The sequence below is a fragment of the Tachypleus tridentatus genome, chromosome 13, assembly GCF_004210375.1.
Source record: "Tachypleus tridentatus isolate NWPU-2018 chromosome 13, ASM421037v1, whole genome shotgun sequence".
Classification (NCBI taxonomy): domain Eukaryota; kingdom Metazoa; phylum Arthropoda; class Merostomata; order Xiphosura; family Limulidae; genus Tachypleus; species Tachypleus tridentatus.
The window spans coordinates 162,680,328-162,700,544 of record NC_134837.1 but is presented as its reverse complement, the minus strand read 5'-3'; the positions used below and the strand labels follow the sequence as shown (position 1 = coordinate 162,700,544).

At 32.3% G+C, this 20,217-nt stretch overlaps 1 protein-coding gene across 1 annotated transcript in view; it reads right to left on the bottom strand.

Moving 5' to 3' along the window:
* Window positions 1–440: 440 nt before the first annotated feature.
* The window catches only part of LOC143236748 (WD repeat-containing protein 82-like), a 47,234-nt gene continuing 27,457 nt past the window's right edge, over window positions 441–20,217 (bottom strand). The window contains exons 3-9 of the mRNA XM_076475234.1: window positions 19,249–19,315; window positions 17,998–18,097; window positions 14,674–14,790; window positions 12,552–12,707; window positions 12,151–12,220; window positions 4,347–4,489; window positions 441–2,932 (exon numbers count right to left, since the gene is read on the bottom strand). Of these exons, the coding sequence (XP_076331349.1) occupies window positions 2,897–2,932; window positions 4,347–4,489; window positions 12,151–12,220; window positions 12,552–12,707; window positions 14,674–14,790; window positions 17,998–18,097; window positions 19,249–19,315 (689 nt within the window). The 3' untranslated portion in view covers window positions 441–2,896. The remainder of the gene's footprint in view (window positions 2,933–4,346; window positions 4,490–12,150; window positions 12,221–12,551; window positions 12,708–14,673; window positions 14,791–17,997; window positions 18,098–19,248; window positions 19,316–20,217) is intronic.

The following is a 20,217-nucleotide window of genomic DNA, read 5'->3' as shown; positions in this document are numbered from 1 at the left end:
TTAGTGTTCTTCTTGCAGGTTTACATGATGCAGCAGAAGTTATAGACAACACTATTGATGACTTGACCCATTGACTTTGATAACTTTAAAGTCTCATCTCTGTTAAGTTAAGTGTAGTATTACAGTCATCTTTATTATATTTATGTTCTGTTGAATTTTTTGAACAAATACAGTTAAAATTGTAGGCTAGTTTTGGGCACTTTGTCCAACTTGTTGTGCTTGGTGCTTTGATAATCTAATGTATGTGACTATTTATTGGCCTAACTCTTTACTCACTACGTATTGTATAATTTAATACTAAAAGCTGCTTACACTTTTTTAATCACTTTCTATGCCATTTTTTAAATTACTTCTGAAGCCTAGGATTCATGTGTGCCATTACCAGTAATCTTTCCAAAATAACAATGCTCATCACAGTTAAAGAAGACTGTACAACACTGTCATAAACAATAATGTGGCTAATTCTTTTATTTCTGCCATATATATATATATATATATATATATGTCATGTAGAACTACCAAATCTTAAACATTTGAGTATGACAATTACATCAAATCAGTTCATTTGTTCGAGATATACAATCGACCAAATAAAACCACACTTTTTTTAAAGATAGATTGATCTGTTAATGTTATTGTATTTTTTCTTTGTAGGTTTTATCACATTTTGCACAATACTGGTGATACATAAAAACATCTTACACAAAAATGTTTATAATTTCTACAAATTTACAATACAAAATGAATAAAAATATTTCAAAGAAGATGGTATCAATTTCAATGTTAAAAGAGGCGTATAATGAATAGGTAAGGTACGAAGCTAAAAAAGGAAAACGTAATAAACTGTAATTGTTTCAATAAAAATAATGCAAAAAAACTAATTATATTAATTATATGAATCATTTCCATGTGAATGACTACTTTGCAATGATAAAAATTCTTTTCCTTAAGTACATGTAAGATGACAAATTCTACTGATCCTTTAATATTCTTATGATAGCAAAAATGACAGAATTCTAATTCACCACTCTTCTATCATCATTACCACCAAATATTCAATAAAAACAAAATTACCGAAAAATAGGAAGTGGCTTCAAACACTAAGATAATCATAAGGACCATAAACATCCGTATCATCACACAGAGACTGGTTTAGTCAACTCCATAGCTCTTTTATATTTACAAAGAACGAAAATAATGTGATATAGTTTTTATTACAATTTTCAAGGTATGTACCACTAGCTGTCTTATTTTTTTCACAAACACTGGAGAAAAATATGATATCTAAAAAATCTTACAAGTTAATAAAAAGTGGCAACTTTTATGTTTACAAGTTTATCATCAAATACTTACAAAATTGACCTAAAACTGGTTAACTTAAAATATCAATGAATCTTTACTTCTTAGGATGCAACTTCTACTATAAACAATAATGTGTGAATTTGATACAATATTTACATAGGTCAGATATCTTACTTTTTTTCATACATACACTCATGACTAAACCATGAAGTGCAAACTATACTGAATTCCTTTATATTTCCTACTGCCACACTACACACTTAACAATTAGAACAAAAATGAAATTAAACAAGAAATACAGTAAATGTGGAAAAGATACAAGCTAGTTTATCCAATTATCAAGTCTCATATTTATATTCAAACTGTTCAAACCATCAGCTCTATAACTTCTCTATTCTACTGTAATAGTTACACAAAATTAAAATGTACCAATGATTATCTTTGTATTAAAATTGGTGGTGTTTTTTTCCTATACAGAATATTTTAAAGACATCACCAAGCTGTTATATTTGAGCAACAACAAATTTCTTCAGTTTCTATCAGAACAAGTAAAGCATTCCCAGTATTTATTCACTTAAGACTCAAATTAGCTTTTAAACTACCAAAAACATGGCTGTACAATAATGGCAATAGACAACAATCACATCATCAGGATAAATTTTGTCAAAAGAAATCTAAGTATATTATGAACAGTAGCAACAAATATTTTATTCTATTCTTATCTAAAATTTTAACAGTACAATGTAAAATGTTATATTTTATTGATTATTGCTAGATAGTACAAAATGTTAAAATGACAGCACACAACATTCTCTAAAGAAACTACTGATCCTCATTCCTCACAATGATAAAAAAAGTCTCATTGACTAACTTGTGAGACAGAGAGATACCTAGTCATCGATATAAAATCTTCACACCTTTATGACACTGGACACAAGGAACAATCAAGGCAACGAAGTATAAACATTAAATAAAAATTGAATGCTAAAATACAGAATTGTGTTAGAAATATTCAAGGCTTGATTATGGCCCTCATTATTAATAAACAGAGCACACACACACACAATAAGATGCACACACACCTGAAAACAAAAAAAGATATTCATCTTTCAATGGTTTACACCCCAGATTACTTTGATTAGGTTTTTTAAAAAAATTGAGTTACATGAAAATCTTAACTTTCTATGAAATATGACTATTCGAATTATAGCACTGAATTTATTATAAGCACAGTTAAGAAAAATGTTACATTTGTGTTTAATATAACCTTTTATATCAATTGTATTCCTAACTTATAAAAATGGTGAAGAGGTGACAAAAATGCTGAAAATACACAAGAAATAAAAAAATGGTTTGGTCATATGAATGTTAACAGTTTTTAATGACAGTAAAATAACATCACTGATAAGCCTAAATTGAAGCCTTGAAAGGATTCCACAACATGGATTACAGTTTTATTTTCCTATTCAATGCCAGACTTCAAGTAAAGGTTTTAGTTACATTATTTGCTGCCACCAGGGTAAGGAAATTCTTATTTAAACTGGTGGGTTTCTCATGTTCTATGGGACTGTTCAAGAAAGTTCTATATCTTTTGTCACATTTCTTCGTCTATATTAGGCAGCCAAAAAGCCTGAAAAAATTACACAGAACTATTTTATTGAAAAATACTTGTGAAACATCTGTTTTTAAAACAACTTGAAATAAAAAATTAGTTTAATAATAAAAAAATTATTTATAGCTTACATGTATATGAATTTAACAGATATGTAACTGTTTAGATTTTACAATAGGAAAAAAAAAATTAATGATTATACAGTAGAAACTTGATTAATGGACACCTCAAAACAATGGGCACCACATCATTAAGGGCAAAACTTTCCAGTCTTCTTTTTTCTTATATTTGTAACCAACATATTTACTGCAATAATGAGCACCTCAATGTTACAGATTGAGGGCAGTGTCTCAAGTCTCCTCCTCTGTCCAGGAACTTGATAGTGTGCATGTACAGTATATCACTAAATTCAAATATTCCAGATGAATAAACAATATTCAAATGCAATATTTATTGGATTGGCTCCAAACCATACATAGTAATAAAAGTTTTTACAGATTCAAAGTGCAAACTTATTACTCTGGAGAATTCTTGTTGTTAACACTGTAAGATACACAAACTGACAAATTCCACACTGTGTTCTTGGAAAAGGAATCAAGCTAGTTTATTTCTGCTTGTGTGTTCAAAGACAAAATTAGTGATTTGTTGCTGTATTTCCAGGTAATTTCTACTTCAGCCTTTGACAGTAAAATAATCACAGAAAATAAATGTGAAATGTTTAGCAGTTCAAACTTTGAGGAGAAGTATTTTGAAACTTTGTGACCAATAATAAAGAAAAAAGGGCACGGTTAATCATCCTCCTGTTGACAATGCTCCACATCACAGCAATGTGCAACTCAAAAACATCAATATCCTGCATATACATAATAAAATAGGGGGTCTGAAAATTCAGCAATTTAGTCTGGTCAATATGGAATCTAGCTTTGAGTGGCTTATTTTAGTTATTAAGGATATGTTGCTATAGAGGGCATTCAGATGCAGTCAGAAAGGTTCCCTTAATGTCAAAATTCTACTGTATTCTACTTTTAATGATTCCTTCTCTAATGATGAGCATTGGGGCAAAAAGCAATCCTTTCTCCTACAAAATTCTTACTACTGTATAAAATGAATCACTTTAGTACACTATAAGAAACAAGTTGAATTTACTTCACTTGCCAGAGGAAAATATTGATGGAATTAAATGCTTTCCATTTAAAAAACGACAGTTTCAGGAACATTCCTTCTGTATTAAACATTGTAAACCTCATTCAATAAAACCAAATTACAACAAATTTCCTGTTTTCAAACTAAAAAATCTTAGTTATTTTTTGTTAAAAATTGAAAGAACTATAACCAATATTACTTCAACAAAACTGAAGACATATCAAATTTTTATCCAATGAAACTAACATTAATTTACCAACAAGACACTAGATTGATATTTGTTGCTTACCATATTTGTACAGGCAGATGCTAACATCATATATTTTGGGTTAAACTGAGCACACTGAACAGGGCCTGTATGATCACAGTTAAGAACTGCTGTTTTAACACCTGTTTTAGCACTCCATACATGGATTCTACCATCAGTGGATCCTGTGTTTCAAATTACATAATATTGATAGAAATAAATATGATGTGCTTAGCAAACAACGTGAATTGTGTTTACATATTTTAAAAGTATTAAATTTCACAAAAAGTTCAAGCTAAGTTTCACCTTTATTACTAATATAACTTATTTGACCATTTTTATTTACTATAGGACAAAACCATGCAAAAATTAGAAAAAAAAAATATTTGCTTAAAATATGCATTGAATTAAACATTCTATAGTTATTTGTTATTCATTACATACAACAATGAAAATCAGTAAAGTTAACACTTTTATTGATAAGCAGAGAACAATGTTTCGACTTTTTTAGATCATCTTCAGGTTCATAAAAGTAGGTTTCTCGTCATCAAAAGTTAACATTTATTTATATAGAAAATGTATTTCTAATAATACTCACCTCTCCTCACATAAACACTACAGCTGTTACTCAACTGCTAGTTTCTTTCTTTGTCCATTTAAGCATTGGTCTGATTTTTTCTTGCTTGATCCAGTCTTTAATATCCTACTTAACTGTCTTTGATATTTGTCTCATGACACTCTCCATCTATGTCAGTGTGCCTTTAATCTTGGTACTGTATATATCATTCAGATAATACTATCACTTTTCCAAGACTGACTTATATACAGTCTCTAACACCAGTTCTTAGTAGGAAGGAAAAATGGGAGAGTATCACTGGTGGTAAGTACTAGTGGAAATACATTTTTCATTTAACAGAAGATCAATTTCCAAACCATACATCCTCCCACACTACAGATAGAATACCACCCTAATATGGTGTAGGGGCCAGTGATAAAGCATCTGTATAAATTATGGGTATGCCAATAAAAGACTGGCACCCTAGTGGAGGAACCACACTACATCCAGAATAGGTATGCTCTTCACACATATTAGAGATTTACTATTACATATCTATTTAATACTGATGTTTGTTTAGGTTAAATTTATATTTACAAATGTACATAACTTACTCTGCTAAATCTATATTGCAATATTCCTACCTATTCATGAAAACTGTAGAAGATTCTTGACAGCAAAAAATCAACAATGTGTGTGTACATGAACACTAGTGTACTATCTATATTGTTCCCTAAGCTGCAGATACAGGAATTTTCTTCAAACCGATAAGTATAACTAATGGGTCGTACCAAAAACAGTATATATTACTGGTTTGCCACAGTTGGTATACTATAAAACTCAGAAGCCATAACTGTGATTAATGCTTATTAATTGGGAATTTCAAATATTTCACCAGCACTGTTCATAAATTTTGAGCATTATGCAACATTTATCTTCAGTGAATTCACATCAGATACTAGCATTTTTATAAAGACCTTATATAATTTCTATGGTGGAAAACTCAACATGTGTATTCAACAAAGAATGAAGAACTGTTAAGTACAGTACATCAGCTCAATATTATTTTGCTCATTGTGAATTCTTGATAAGATACCAAGAATGTACCAGACCAAATACAGAACTCAATAATACTGTTTGTTTGTATTACTCTTGTACAAAACTCGTGTGTGTGTGTGTGGATTCTAACCTGTAGGTATACATTGCTCCATTCCGAGTCACCAGAATCATAGCAAGAAAGTAAGCAACACCAGAGTGACAAACCTTCTCCTCAACCTGAAAAATTCTGAAAGGCTTGGGATGACAGGATCCTGTGTACTCAAATTCACTCCCAAACTGAATGGGCAAGGTAAATTCTCCTTGTTTCCTGAATTATGGGCATGATGTGGAACAAACTGTGCTCAACCAAGAACCTGGGAGGGAGCCACTCCCTTTCAGAATCATGAGAAAGATGAACACTCTTCTATAAACAATGAAGTAATCAAAAGAAGGGCCACACTCAGCCAAACTGGACAGCTGAACACCACATCTGAACTGGTATCATGAGTATGTTCCCACATATGCTTGTGCCTCTCCTACTGACATCTGGGGAAAAAAAAAATCATCCAGGTGCCTGGGTAGAAGGGCCACCAAATTTGCCTTCTTCTCCAAGACTGGAGGAATTTATCTCTGATAATCTGGAGGAAAAGACTCTGTCCACCACCCCAGTGATTCAAAAAAAAGTGAGGCAGGACATCATGTAGACTAACTAGTAGAACCTGGTGGGTAGCAAGTGCAGGGCAGCCTTAAGAAATAGTGCAATAGGTAAACCAATATTCTGAAATTTTTAAAAGCAAACCAAACCTGATATACTCAATCCAATGATAGCAAGATCCCCTTACATTTTACTCGTTATAGTCCATGACTGGTGATCCAGTACATGACAGTAATGTTACCCATCCAGCCTCTAGGGTGGTCTTACAGAATACCAAATTTCCACAGAACCTGTTGCAACCTAGATAAAGTATACTGAATTAGCAGTTGCTAGCATGGAATTAGTTTGATAAAAGCACACCTACCTGGGTAACCACCCACTACAGAGTTGGATCCAGTGAAAATGAGTTAAGGGACACTGAAAGGTAAAGAAGAGACATATGTAGCAATGAAAATATTCACCCTTCTGTAAAATCTTGTGGAAGTGGTTAAGATAGCTATAGTTGCTAGGCAATTCAACCTGGCTACTAAGGACATAGAAATGTGATGACTCTGATTAGATGCAATTTACAGAAGTCTCCCCATCTTCAAAAAGAGCCCAGAATAAACAATATTGGTCAATTTTGTACTTAACTCATCAATATAATCAGGGATAAATCTTGTGAAACTGAATAATCCCAATGAATAAAAAGTCATTGTCTAGCATCTCTAGAGGCATTAGTGTGGGCAACAAAATCTTTAAGACTCTCACTAAATATAACAAATGATCGAGATCTGATTGATCATAGTTGGTTGGGTGTTTTATGGTACAAAGCAACTAGGCTATCTGCACCAAACATCCAGTAAAAAGTTAAAATTAAAGTGAATTTAGTAAAATTCATAAAAGGAAATTAAGGTAAAACAAAACAAAGTTTAAAAAAACATAAATAGCATAAAACCAATGTTTACATCTAGTCTACAACATTAAGAGAAAAACTACAGTAATACAAGTTGTAAAGGACTTTCTGTAGCATAATTGTAATTATCATAACTCACCAGGAAGACTAACAAGTAAATACAAAAACCACCATCAGTCACCTGAAGTGAGCCTTTCCAGTCCTGGTATTGTTAGACATTATGGCCATTTTCAAAAAGTGATAAATGTTTTAAAAGACTTGTAGTAAAATGTTAGTAATAACTCACCAGGATGACTGATGGGTAGTTCAAACAGCAGCATTAGTCACCTGAAGTTGGATCCCTCAACCACCAGTATCCTCTCCTCCCCTTCACGGGTCGCCATGCATGGCAAACTGGTGGGTGGATGTTCAGATACCAGAGGAAGTAAACTGAAAGAACAGAACCTTCCATGGGAAATCCACTCACCACATACAGGTATTCACACTGAGGGGATTGGTCATAGAAGTGAGATGAATCAGTGAAAAAAAGTTATCCACTTCCTTGGATGCCAGTGTCTCAGGGAAGAAGAACCAATTTGAGGAGAATGGAAGAATGATAAAGCATTTTGTGCATAAACTACTACACAACTGGTGATATCTGTAGCAATGAATAATAAATCTACAGGAAAAGGTAATACATGAGGTTAAGATCTCAAATAGGTATTGAGAAAGGATATGTAATATCACCTTAATATACCATTTAAGTAAATGAAATAGTCATTACAGACAAAGAATCCAAAATGACAGGAGGAATACTAGGGACTCAAGAAATTGTCTGAAGTATCAAAAGGTAGCAAAGCTTACTTATACAGGGTGATTGTGAAAGATGCAAAACTCTTGCCAAAGAGCAAAATTAAAAACGCGTTATGGTTGGCACTTCTGATTGAAATAGGTTCGACCTCCTCTACTGACACAACTGCTAATAGGTGCAGTTTCTGTTGATAAATGTCCACTGTGGGAATAAGTAAAGACTGATTAAGATACATGACAACCTCAGAACTCTGATGCCATGTGATAAACTGTATAACCTCCATGTCTAGAGATTAAGCTTCTGGATAGCCAAATGTACCATGTCAGATCATGGCTGCCTCTACAAAGATGGCCAAAGAGAAAGTGGAAGAAGTTTACATTCTTGAAGGTACTGCAGAAACAGAAACCAGAGTGTAGCTTCCAATCTGGTGTTAGTGACAGGACCTGAAAATGGGTTGGAAGAAATCATATTTGGATAATATATGAATTGAAGTAATAGCTTAAAATTGTAATCCCATTTGGTACTGATGGAATAAATCTACTGCTAAAGCCAGAGGGTGAGATATTGGAGACCGGTCTGCCAGTAGTTGGGTTTCCAAATAGAGGCCAACCAACCAATCATTAGTGTTTCAAAATGAGAGCCAATCCAACAACAGAAAAACCTCGAGATGTAGTACCTGTTCTGTCTGGGTTGAAACAACTGATCTGCCACTGAAGTCATCATCCATGGAACATGCCAAGTTAGTAGGGTGGTATGACAGGAGTGGTCACAAGAAAGAAGATGTAAGGTTCAAAAATAAAGAGCCCTAAACAAAGTGCCCCCTTGATGGGAAATATGAGACAGCACTGTGGAATTATTGGTGTGAAGCCTGATGATTTTCTACTTAATAAGCCCAAATCATGAGATACCACTTTTTTCAGAGCAAGAAGTTCTACAACAGTGTAACGATGACTTAGATTCCTGTCAAGATATCCACCCAATCTTAGTATTGTTCTGATCTAGAGAATGATATTAAATAAGAAAACTGAGGAATCCAATGAATCGCTGTTCACAATATAGTGGTTGCATAAAAGATGACTGAAGGGATTTCTTGTGCACCAGTCCCAAAAGCAAGAGGGATTCAAATGATGCCCATATTGTCAAAGTACCACCTGCACAGTGAGAGAAGGAAAGATGAGTAAGAGTTTAACTTCCTGTTTCCAAAGCATGTATTCACATGTGATTTGGCTGAGCCTGACAGAAAAATGTGATGAAAAAGTACCCAGATTGATGACATCATGCTGGAGAGAGAAAACAGATCTCTCAGCTCTGACAATGAAGCCTGCCTTGGTTATTTCTGAAAGTAAAATCTGGGTGAGACATTCTGACAATGATGAAATTGTGTCAACAATAATCAGTCATCCATGGAATGGCATGTACACAGGGCTAGAAAATGAAGGTGATGAGTAAAAGATCACAAGATATGTCATAACCAATACGGTGCAATGCTATTCTGAATATAAGAACCCTAAACTGTAGTACTTAACCCTTGTGCACAAAAATGCTGATAGTTATACTACTATGGTAATGTACAAATAGAAGCCAACAACATCAAACTTGGATATCCATAATCTTAGTAAAAAATGCCAAGTCAGAGTGATGATAAATAATCACTTGTGAATCTTGGAAAATCTATGAATTGATATAGAGGAAAAAGATCAATGACTGGAGGCTAATCTTTTGTCTCCTTGAGCCTAACAAACTGACAGGAATAAAACCCCAGAATAATTGGCCTGACTCTTTCTCTCTACCCAAGATCAACCAAACTTTAATAGCCTTAGAATTAAGTTCCAAAATCTAAGTATCTGTGAAAGACAGAATAGGTTGGGTAGATAATAGAAATGAAGATGTGAACTGAATGACTCATCCTGACTGAAGGATCTTCAATGCCCATGGTAAAGATTTACCATATATTCAGAAATTTTCAAAGTCAAGCTCCTACAGATTCCAAAAGCATAAAATAATTACCAACATGAACAAAGGTATTCTAACCAAATAGCAGAATCCTTGGATATGGACACAATCTATTCTGGATACCAACAGACAGAGAGGCTGGTGTTGGGGTTCAGAACTCTCAAAAAAAAAGGTGGAATTAAGATACACTTTAGGAGCTGAGAAAGGTTGAGACATCAACAACTACAGGTATGAGTGTAAAATCGAACAATCAAACCAATGCAGATGCTAACAATAGTCCCAGCTTGTCATCAGTGGACTTAGTGATCCTGAGTGTCTTCCAACAAAGTTTCGAAAGATAATAAATAACTCAGCACCATATATAAGGTGAAACATATCACAGAAATTTGTGATCTATTCAGGTTACCTTCAGATTCTGCTCTAGAAACCCAGATTTCCAGGAGTAGACATATTCTTTGAGAAACAGAATATTCTTTTGCATAGCAGTGGTAGGTTAAACCACATGGTTATGACAACTGTGGCAGACAAGGCATGGTTGCCCTTTTTACAAAATGAGCAGTTAACCTCCATGCACGAACCACAATATCAGTGGACTGACAGAAAACTAATTATTTACTTTCAGACTCTTCTGCCATTAAGTAAGGCATAGGTGCAAAAGTAACTGGTGAATACCCAAAACAAAACACTTGATGAACCAACTGAAGAAAAGGAGTCTGAAGCAGCTTATTCCAAAGTGGCCTTCTGAGAAACTAATAGAATAAAAGGAGGTGCACAAAAAAAACACAAATATATATTCTCTCCAGAATGTCCAGGATCATATTCAATTACAATCTCAGAGCCCAATGGAGGAGCACCACTGAACCAAATGTCTCCCCATATCACTACGAATAAAATCACTGACAGTTTCACTAACAGTGACTCCTACCATCCCAGTTGCTGATCAATGCTAGGTATCAGAAGTGGGATAGAAGAGACCTGATTTGCCCCCATGACAAACATAGTAATCCTGGAATTCATGGCATATATAGGCTTGCTAAACAAAACTTTTTTTTTTTTTTTGAAAATTGAGGTAACATCAAGAACATTCAAAGTATCTACAGTGATCATGATACAGAGGAACCTGTTAGTGAATGCTTTGTTAAGAAAAGTAACAACATTATCTGAATGAGGTTCTTCTATACAGTACCAACACAGAAAGCACATTGACATAGGTGGATAGTATCATGAGACAAATATCACCAAGAGTAATTAAGTGGGGTATTAAAAACCAAGGCAAGTAAGAAAATATCAGACCAATACTGAAATGGGCAAAGAAAGAAACTTTGGCAGTTGAATAATAGCTATAGTTGGAGAGGAGGTATGTCTCGGAAGTACACAAATTAAAAACAAAACTCTACAGTAGACGATATTTGCTATCCTTTTCACTCTACTTGCTAGCAATTGTGACAGATAACATGAACTTTCAACTTAAAAATGAACAGGGGACATCACAATCAAATCCAACAACTTTTTTAAAAGTTTATGTAACCTACCACTTTATTGCTTTTTGAGATAAGTAAAGAATAAATACTAGCATGTAGCCCATAATTGAAAGGTGAAATAAGTAGTTCACAAATTTGGATATTTAGATGGATATGCAATAGAATTATTAATCTCTAAAAACTATTCAGTCAGAAGTACATAGTTCAAATGAATTACTCAAATTATCACCATTTCGATAAAGAAAAATGTTCAAACACACACACATATATATAAATTAAATTGAACAGAATTTTGTTGGAATCCATCAGTAGCAAGAAAGTGAATATTTATGCATGCAATCAAAAGGTACAAGGAGTATTTTTCTATAACAAACTAACATGGTACTGATGTGCACGTTTGTTTTTTTTATTTTATTAAAACAAAAGTAATAAAAGGACTATTCATACCTAAGGGTGTATTTATATGCTAAAAACTCACCACTAAACACGAATTGAGAATCTGGGCTGAAGGAAGCTTCTAATGGAAGCCCTTTGTTGTTAATGTGACCCTAAAAATATACAAAAAGACTGACATATCTTCATAAATTATACACTTTAAAAATCTAAATACCATTTTCATTATGCTGTTACATTATTCAATGTTTTTTAATTATGCTATTCCAGTCTACCAAATCTTATTTGGATAACTATAAAAGCACTTTATAAACATATCTGTAGTTTAAAAAAATAAGGCAAGACTTATAAACACAGAACACTAAGGTACTACCAGCACAACTAAAAATTAAAACAAAGTAACTATTCAAATGAAAGATATGTTTGAATTATACATATCAATTACAAAAAAAATATTTTTTTTTCAAGTTAGGTGGATAAACATACCATTAATGTCTGGAGTGGTTTTCCTTGAAAAGCATCTATTAAATGTATGACTTGCCCATTGGTGGATATAAGAATCATCTTCCCATCAGGGCTAAACTTAAGACCTGTCCAATCACAGTCTTTGTCTTGTGGAAGCTTAAAGCTATTGAATGGACCCTAATCAAAAAAAAAAAAAAGTTTCATAATATACAAGAGTGAAACATATCATAGAATGTGAACATAAGTAAAGAGAAAAAGAGTGGACTTATCTTTCCAGACCATCCTCAATCTCTCTGAAGCATGGTTATTCTTTACTACAGAATGAAGAAAATGAAGAAGGGTAGAGTCAAAAGAAGCTCCTGTATGGTATTAAAATGTCACAAAGGTAGGTGAAAAGTAAACACTGGACAACTACCTGTACATCCCGGTGGTTTGGCAGACCATGTACATGAAGTGTGGCTATCATAACAAGTCAAGTTGTACAGTATGAAAGAAATATTTACTTGAATAAGCAGATGCAGGAATGAATCATCCAAGATCCGAGTCCCAAAGAGAATACAAGACCCTTCCAGTTGGTTTGGTGATATGTAGGGGTGGCCTGAGTACAATTCCAGGTAGACACCCCTGCTTTAGTTTTTATCAAAGGGATGCATCCATTCAGTTTGATACCAAAGAGATTACATTCAACGGAAGGAAAGCTCTCTGAATCATCCTCCATAGTAGCTTGGTACAGAGGAAACATAAGTTTTCCTATTCTACTAGAAGAAAATGGGACAGAGAAATTTGTACAAGTGAGAACATCAAAGAGGCACATTGACCAAACAGGAATTATCTATAATCTGCATAAGTTCACACAGAAGCTGAAAAGGTGTAGGGAGAGTGAACACACTTAGTGCTAGTTCTTTTTTGTTGTCATTTGAAAGAAGCAGCTTGTCTGAGAAGGTAAAACATAATGACTGCCGAACTGTCTTTTGGTAAAAAAAAACAATCTCAACATTGACACTAAGCAGAAGGAGAGTTTTAATACTTTCTGCTAACCCATACAAATACAGACTTCAGAGTAGGGAGGGATAAAGATGTTCCTTGTGAGATAATACCAACTTTGTGGTGGATTACACAAGTGTGTGTGTGTGTGTATATTGTATGTTATGGAAGGATAGCTTTTTTGTGTGTGAAAACTATATGGAAAAGAAATAATAAAAGAATTCAAATCTTTTGATATTCTGGGAAGATTATAGGATGGCAACAGAAAGAAGACAAAACTCAGAGGTAGAAGAAACTACAGTATGATGCAAGGAATACAATATAAAGGTGTCAGGGTTGTCCACATTCTTGCCTGCATATCTCATTCAAAGGATGTTAATAGCCAAATGAAGGATAATCTGCAAGAAGATGAACCAAATGAAAAGTGATACAAAAATAAAGAAATTAATCTCCCATGAAAGAATAGACAAGCCAAAGTAGCTAGTTAACAAAACTGGTCAAGACAGAAGGAGATAAGGTACAAGAAAATGAATTTTATGAAAAAATGATTCCCAGAATGGGAGCAATTCCACAGAAATATCAGTGTAAATATAACTCTGTTAAAAAGATTCAATCTCGGTAAGACTGTCACTTAAATTCTCTTTGAACATGGAAGACCGACAGTGAGAAGCGAGAGGCATGAGATCTTTGCCCAAGGCAAAAAATACAGGATAGAACCTACCAGCTTTTGTGATCAGCAACTTTAATCTTTTTCATATCAAAACTTTCTAGCACATATCACTATGTACCATTATATTAGATTGTTGTAGTGTGATAGTAATTTATGTTACTATAATCAAAGATAAGTTTTGTAATCTCAAAAACGCTTTAAGTCAAAATATTGGATAGAATAAAAAACATTTATCTGAAGTTGTAGTCTTCCTTTAAAATGGTTTCCATCCTTCAGTCAACAATGTAACAATACTTTTTTTATGGGATTTAAATCAGTACAAGCAGTAAGAAGTTTCTGTGGCATTTAATTACACTTCCCTATTCATTAAGTACAATTATAACTGTACAACAAAAAATATTTTTGAGGAAAACCTGAAATCACTAGGTTGTGGGTAGTGCCATAGAGAACATGGTAAATGACTAGTCAAACAGGTGTATCAAATCTCACCTTTTCATAAGATCTCAGATCATATAATTTCACTGACTGTGAATTAACACCAACAGCAAAAATTAGTCCTTCAGGGTCAAAATTTGCCACAGGTCTACCAGTCAAGTGCATTACACCCTGTAAAATAGAATAACTACATAAATCTCAATTTACAGATATTAGCAACATGTAAAACAGGTAGTAATCAGTATTGTTCTTCTCTTAATTGCAAACGTAAAAAAATTTCTGTAATAAATTAATGAAATTCAAAAATGTTTCATAATTCCAAAGCAAAAATGTTTTTAGAAATTGTTTTACATATTTCAATACATATTGAATACAGATTAAACTTTCACCATATTTTTAGAAAACAAACCCATATATATGAATATTCTTTCATTATAAGTTGATACTGAGTAAAAACTCAGCAGTAAACAGTAATAAGTGTCACTCTTATAACACAGCGATGGCCACAAAATATGGAGTGAGATTATTTTGCAAGTAATGGGACACAAATTACAGATCATAGTGCAACACAATAACATACTGAACAATTTGTAAACTAAAGACATTATACATATGATGTGTGGTTGTTAATCTAATACATACTCTTGTGTGTTTTGAGATCTTGTGTGTGTGTGTGTGAACTTTTTTGCTAATCATATTTTTTTAAAGATTTTTAACACTATAAAAAAATGTAACACTTAAGAAGTCATACATCTTTAAGTCAATTACATCTTGAGTGGCCTTCTCAAACTCTGCCATAAAACAAGGCTAAGCCAGTCCTGGTCTTTACACTGTAAGCATATTTAATAAATTCACAACAGCTTGATACAAAATACACTAGTTTGTATACACTTTTATGCACATCAAATATTTATACTAAAATATTTAATGCAGTATTTGCATCTTCACAAAATGTGGTAGAATTTTAGTAAACCTTACAAGTTTTTTTGCACAAAAATCAGATTTTGTAATGAAATATTTTAACTATAGATTTGTTTTGAATATATATTTAGTCTGTTTCGTTACTAGCCATTAAGAATAGAGGTAATTTTCAGTTATGATTAAAAAACTATTGTATCCCAAAAATATCATTTCTGTAATCTTCACAACCTCTTGTAAAACTTTGTATTTTATCTGTTATTTTCTCTACCCTATATGGGGTTGACCAATTCATGCTTCATGGTAGGTGCTATGCACTGAGGGAAGTATCTTTCATTTTACTTCCACAGGATGTATAACTTATGCTTTAAACCAAATATTTTATACTACGGCTCATCTGTCCATAACACCCTTTTCCAATTATCAATTTTCAGAAAATTCAGTCTCTCAACAACATCTGGAAATCAAAGAAAAGGTTGTTTTAACTGTCACATGACCATATATTCCATTTTCATTGAATCTTCTTGATAATGTAGATCTCAGATACTTTTCTTTCGTTTGGTACATGGTCATTTTTCTCATGTTTTAGATCAGTGACAGTCTTCCGTTTGTCCAGAAGGCTGCAAACAAGAAGATATTTAATATCAGTGTCATTGAATTTAGGCATTTTCTCTCTTCCTTTCCTACCTTCAAATTTACCTGTCTCGGTCTCACAATACCTGACTGTGTTTGCACAACATTTCAAGTCTGAAGTGATTTGTTGGAGAGTCCAATCAGTATCAAGTAGAGTTTTCAGGCAAACACTCTGCTCTTTTAACAATTATATATGTTTTTTAGTTCATGATATGAAAATAATACCATAATACCAGTAATTATGCTAGATTCTTTCTGTATAGTTGAGACACTACATGCAATACCATTAACATTATTTCAAACCCTGAATTTGATCAATATGCTCATTGAAGCAGAACCCTTATGACATGTCCTTGGTACAAGTAAATGGGAATTTTAAAGAATGATAAATATTCTCACCCTGGCTCATTCACTTATCAACAGGGATCAATGAGGCTTTAACATAGTGTTGAAATTTACATTCTGTACTGGCATGGACAAATTAGTCCTATAAAACAGAAAGAATGACAAAATATTCTATTGTCCTAACACTTTTACATTGTACTGTATACCTCTGAAATAACCAAACAAACCATAAATTATTATATTGATACCAAACAATTCCACAATAATTTGTGAAACTTACAAACTAAGCTGTATTTGGGTTTAAAAATATATACAATTTTAGGTAGACTAAAGACTCAATCTACCTCTGAAATCTTGTTTTGAAAAAGCACACTGTTGTCATAATACTTCAAAATGACTGATAAAGCCACTAAGGGAACATTCGGAGCTTTCATTTGGTTATTTACATGTCATAGTCAGAAGTAACTATATGTATAAAAGAGCATTTCCAAAAAATAGACAGAGGTGTGTGCAGAACCACTGTGTTTGATTCAGTACATGAGAGATAACAAACAGAAAAGACAGAAGTTTCTTTTCTATATTCTAGTTTATCATTAAAGGTATTTTGAGTTCCTAATTCACAAAAAATTATATATTTTCTGGTTGAATATCACAAACATCTCATTTGAACTAATGCTGCATTCAGCATACCATGTGACACACAAAGTGTTATACAGGTATGTTTTTTAGTTTCTTATTTTAAAGATAAATATTAACTAATGTGCAATACCAAAGTCTGATTTATAATATTCAGTGTGATACCAAACGTACTGATACAAGTTCATAAAACAGTACTGGAATGAAATTCTGAATGTGAGTTAACAAATGAGATGATATGGCCTTTCACCTGTGACCCATGTCAATAAGGTTAATTTAGTTTTCTTTATAACTCAGTTATTTCTTTAAACACATGTATAAAAGTGAAATTCAGTCATTGAATATATTGTTTTACATTTCAAGAGAAAACATCTAAACATCATAATTTTTTAGAAAATAGTACAATTTTCAAGAAGTTTCAAAAATACACCCATTTTATATTTTATATTTATAATTGTGAGCTATGACAATGAAATTTTGGACACGTACATTTTATTATTGATAGTTTCTTTTACTTTTGTCAAAATTTAATACATAATGTGTACTATCAAATTGACATATAATTACTTTTTCCTGTATGTATAACAGTAATCTAAGATGTTATCTTAAGATTTTCTTGCTATGAGGCTATTCATATATTAATCAGAAGCAATTGAGGTTATGCTGAATGTTTTGTGGACTTTGAAGACCCTTAAAACTAATGACTTATAATTAAATGTAGAATGTTGATTGTTTTAAAATACATTTAATCATTAATGAAAGCATATAACAGATTTCACAATTATATAGTGTTTTTAACAGCTTAAATTAGATTTCAGACTACCAAACAATTAGGTAATGTTTTACCTGACAACCTGGGGAGCGTAGATCCCATAGTCGAATTGATTTATCTAGAGACCCTGACAAGAAACTGTCGTCAACAGGTGACATACACAACGTTACAACTCTGAAATATATATATATAGAAAGGTGTCTTATGCAACGTTCACAAAAAAGTAAGCATACATTTCAAAAGTTTATCTAAATGTCCAGACTATATAAAATAAACTATATTCATTGCAATTACTTTTACCACTGTGTTCCACATCTAAAAAGACTAATTTATTACAGCATACATAAACCTCTGGTTAAGTTATTCAATCTACATATATGAAAAAACTAAAAGAACTATCACACAACCAGTTTTGCATTCAGAACACCATGTTCTCTTCTCAGTGGAGTTGAAAGAAGATGGCCCAAGTCATTTTTACAATGAGTTAGCTACATTAAAAAATAGCTATTCTAATTCCAGCAAAAAGAGATAACTATCAGTATTAGAAAATATTATAAATATGATATTAAATAATTAAGTATTTCAATTTATAAGTTGGTTACGAAGTCACACACAGTGTGTTTATATAACAGCTTATGATGGACTAGTCTAAGAAACGGTGCTTGCCTTTGGGCAAGGCCAATGAGGCAACCACAGCAGGCCCAGTGTCTTCGTGGCCAAGCAAAATTTTATACTTTTAGTATCCAAACTCAAAACTCCAATCTACAGTATTTGTTTTAGGTCCTGTATTTTCCCAAGGCTGGCCCACCTTAATTTTGTTTTTATGTTGAGTTGTTGAGAAGTCTTTCACAAATATAATTACATATCTTTTCCATTTATTTGGCATGTTGTTGTTGTCTCGAGCTACAGTAATGACTAATGCTCAAAATATTAAAAAGATGTTTCAGATGTATTATTACATTTTATGGCACTTAGGAACTATGCTGTTTACTAAGCAAGCAATTTCTAATACAAATACCTTACTCCGTACGAACAATCATCAACAGAAATATCCTTTAAGGTATCCACTAAATAATAAAATAAATTTATTAACAAGAAAATATCAGAAAATAAATATGTAATTTAAAAATGTGATTCTCACAACTTTTAAGAACAATTTATATTCATCTGGATGATTCAAAAGAAATAAATGTATTTAAAATAATAAATACAGGAAAAATGAGACTAAATTCCAAAAGGGGACAAACATATTTATATACACTATACTTAATCACAAGACTTAAAAATTTATAAATCTATTTATAAATATTTTCAAATAAACTTACTTTTTTGTGTGACCTGGAAAGTATCGAATATATTTGTTGTCATGGAGGGAAAGATATCTAATAGTGTCTGAAATGAAAGACTAATAATATAGAATAAAACATATCTGAAACAAGTTTCAACTCAAATACCATAAAATAGTCCATCACAAACAAAGAAAAGTCTAACTCTGAAACTGCTTCTACAAATGCTCCTACAATTTTTTCATGTATTTTTACACCTATATTTTATCCATATAAACAACTTGTATTTTAAATATTCAAATACACTAATAATCTCTCAGAAAATGTTATCTCAATATGTAATTTCTTCAAACATAAAACTTTCATGTGTTTTATTAAATACAAATGAATAATTCCTTGGGTACAGCACAAACATAACATATTGTTAAATACCATGGACATCAATCAGAAATGAATATAAGCATTTTCATATGGAGGTTATAACACATAAAAATACTTTTTTGCAATTAATATAGTATAGTAATTAAACATTCAAGGTTTGTGTGTGGTATGATACAGTTAACAATATTATACATAAACAGCTATGTAATACCCTAGCAATATGATACATTGGTCATACATACAGACATGTGATCTTGAAGTTTTATCTCTAGTGAAATTTCACAAGAGACTTTCTCTATACACATGTTGCTTTGACTAAGATGATGATTATGTTACTATATCACAACATTTTATTCCAGTGGTAAAATTCTGAAAGGTCTAAAAGCTGCACAAATATAAACCCAAAAGTTACCATTTTCTTCAATTTAAGATATTTCCAATAGTTACTTACCTTCACAAAAAACATTCTAATCTTCTATTTGTGCAAATTTTCACTTACTACTATGTTAACTTCTGATATAATATCTTACCTCAATCTAGAATCTCACATTGAACAGATAGAGAAGATAACCTTCATTGAGGAAGACTTCAAACAAAAATCATAGGGAGTGAGAAAATAAGTAGAAG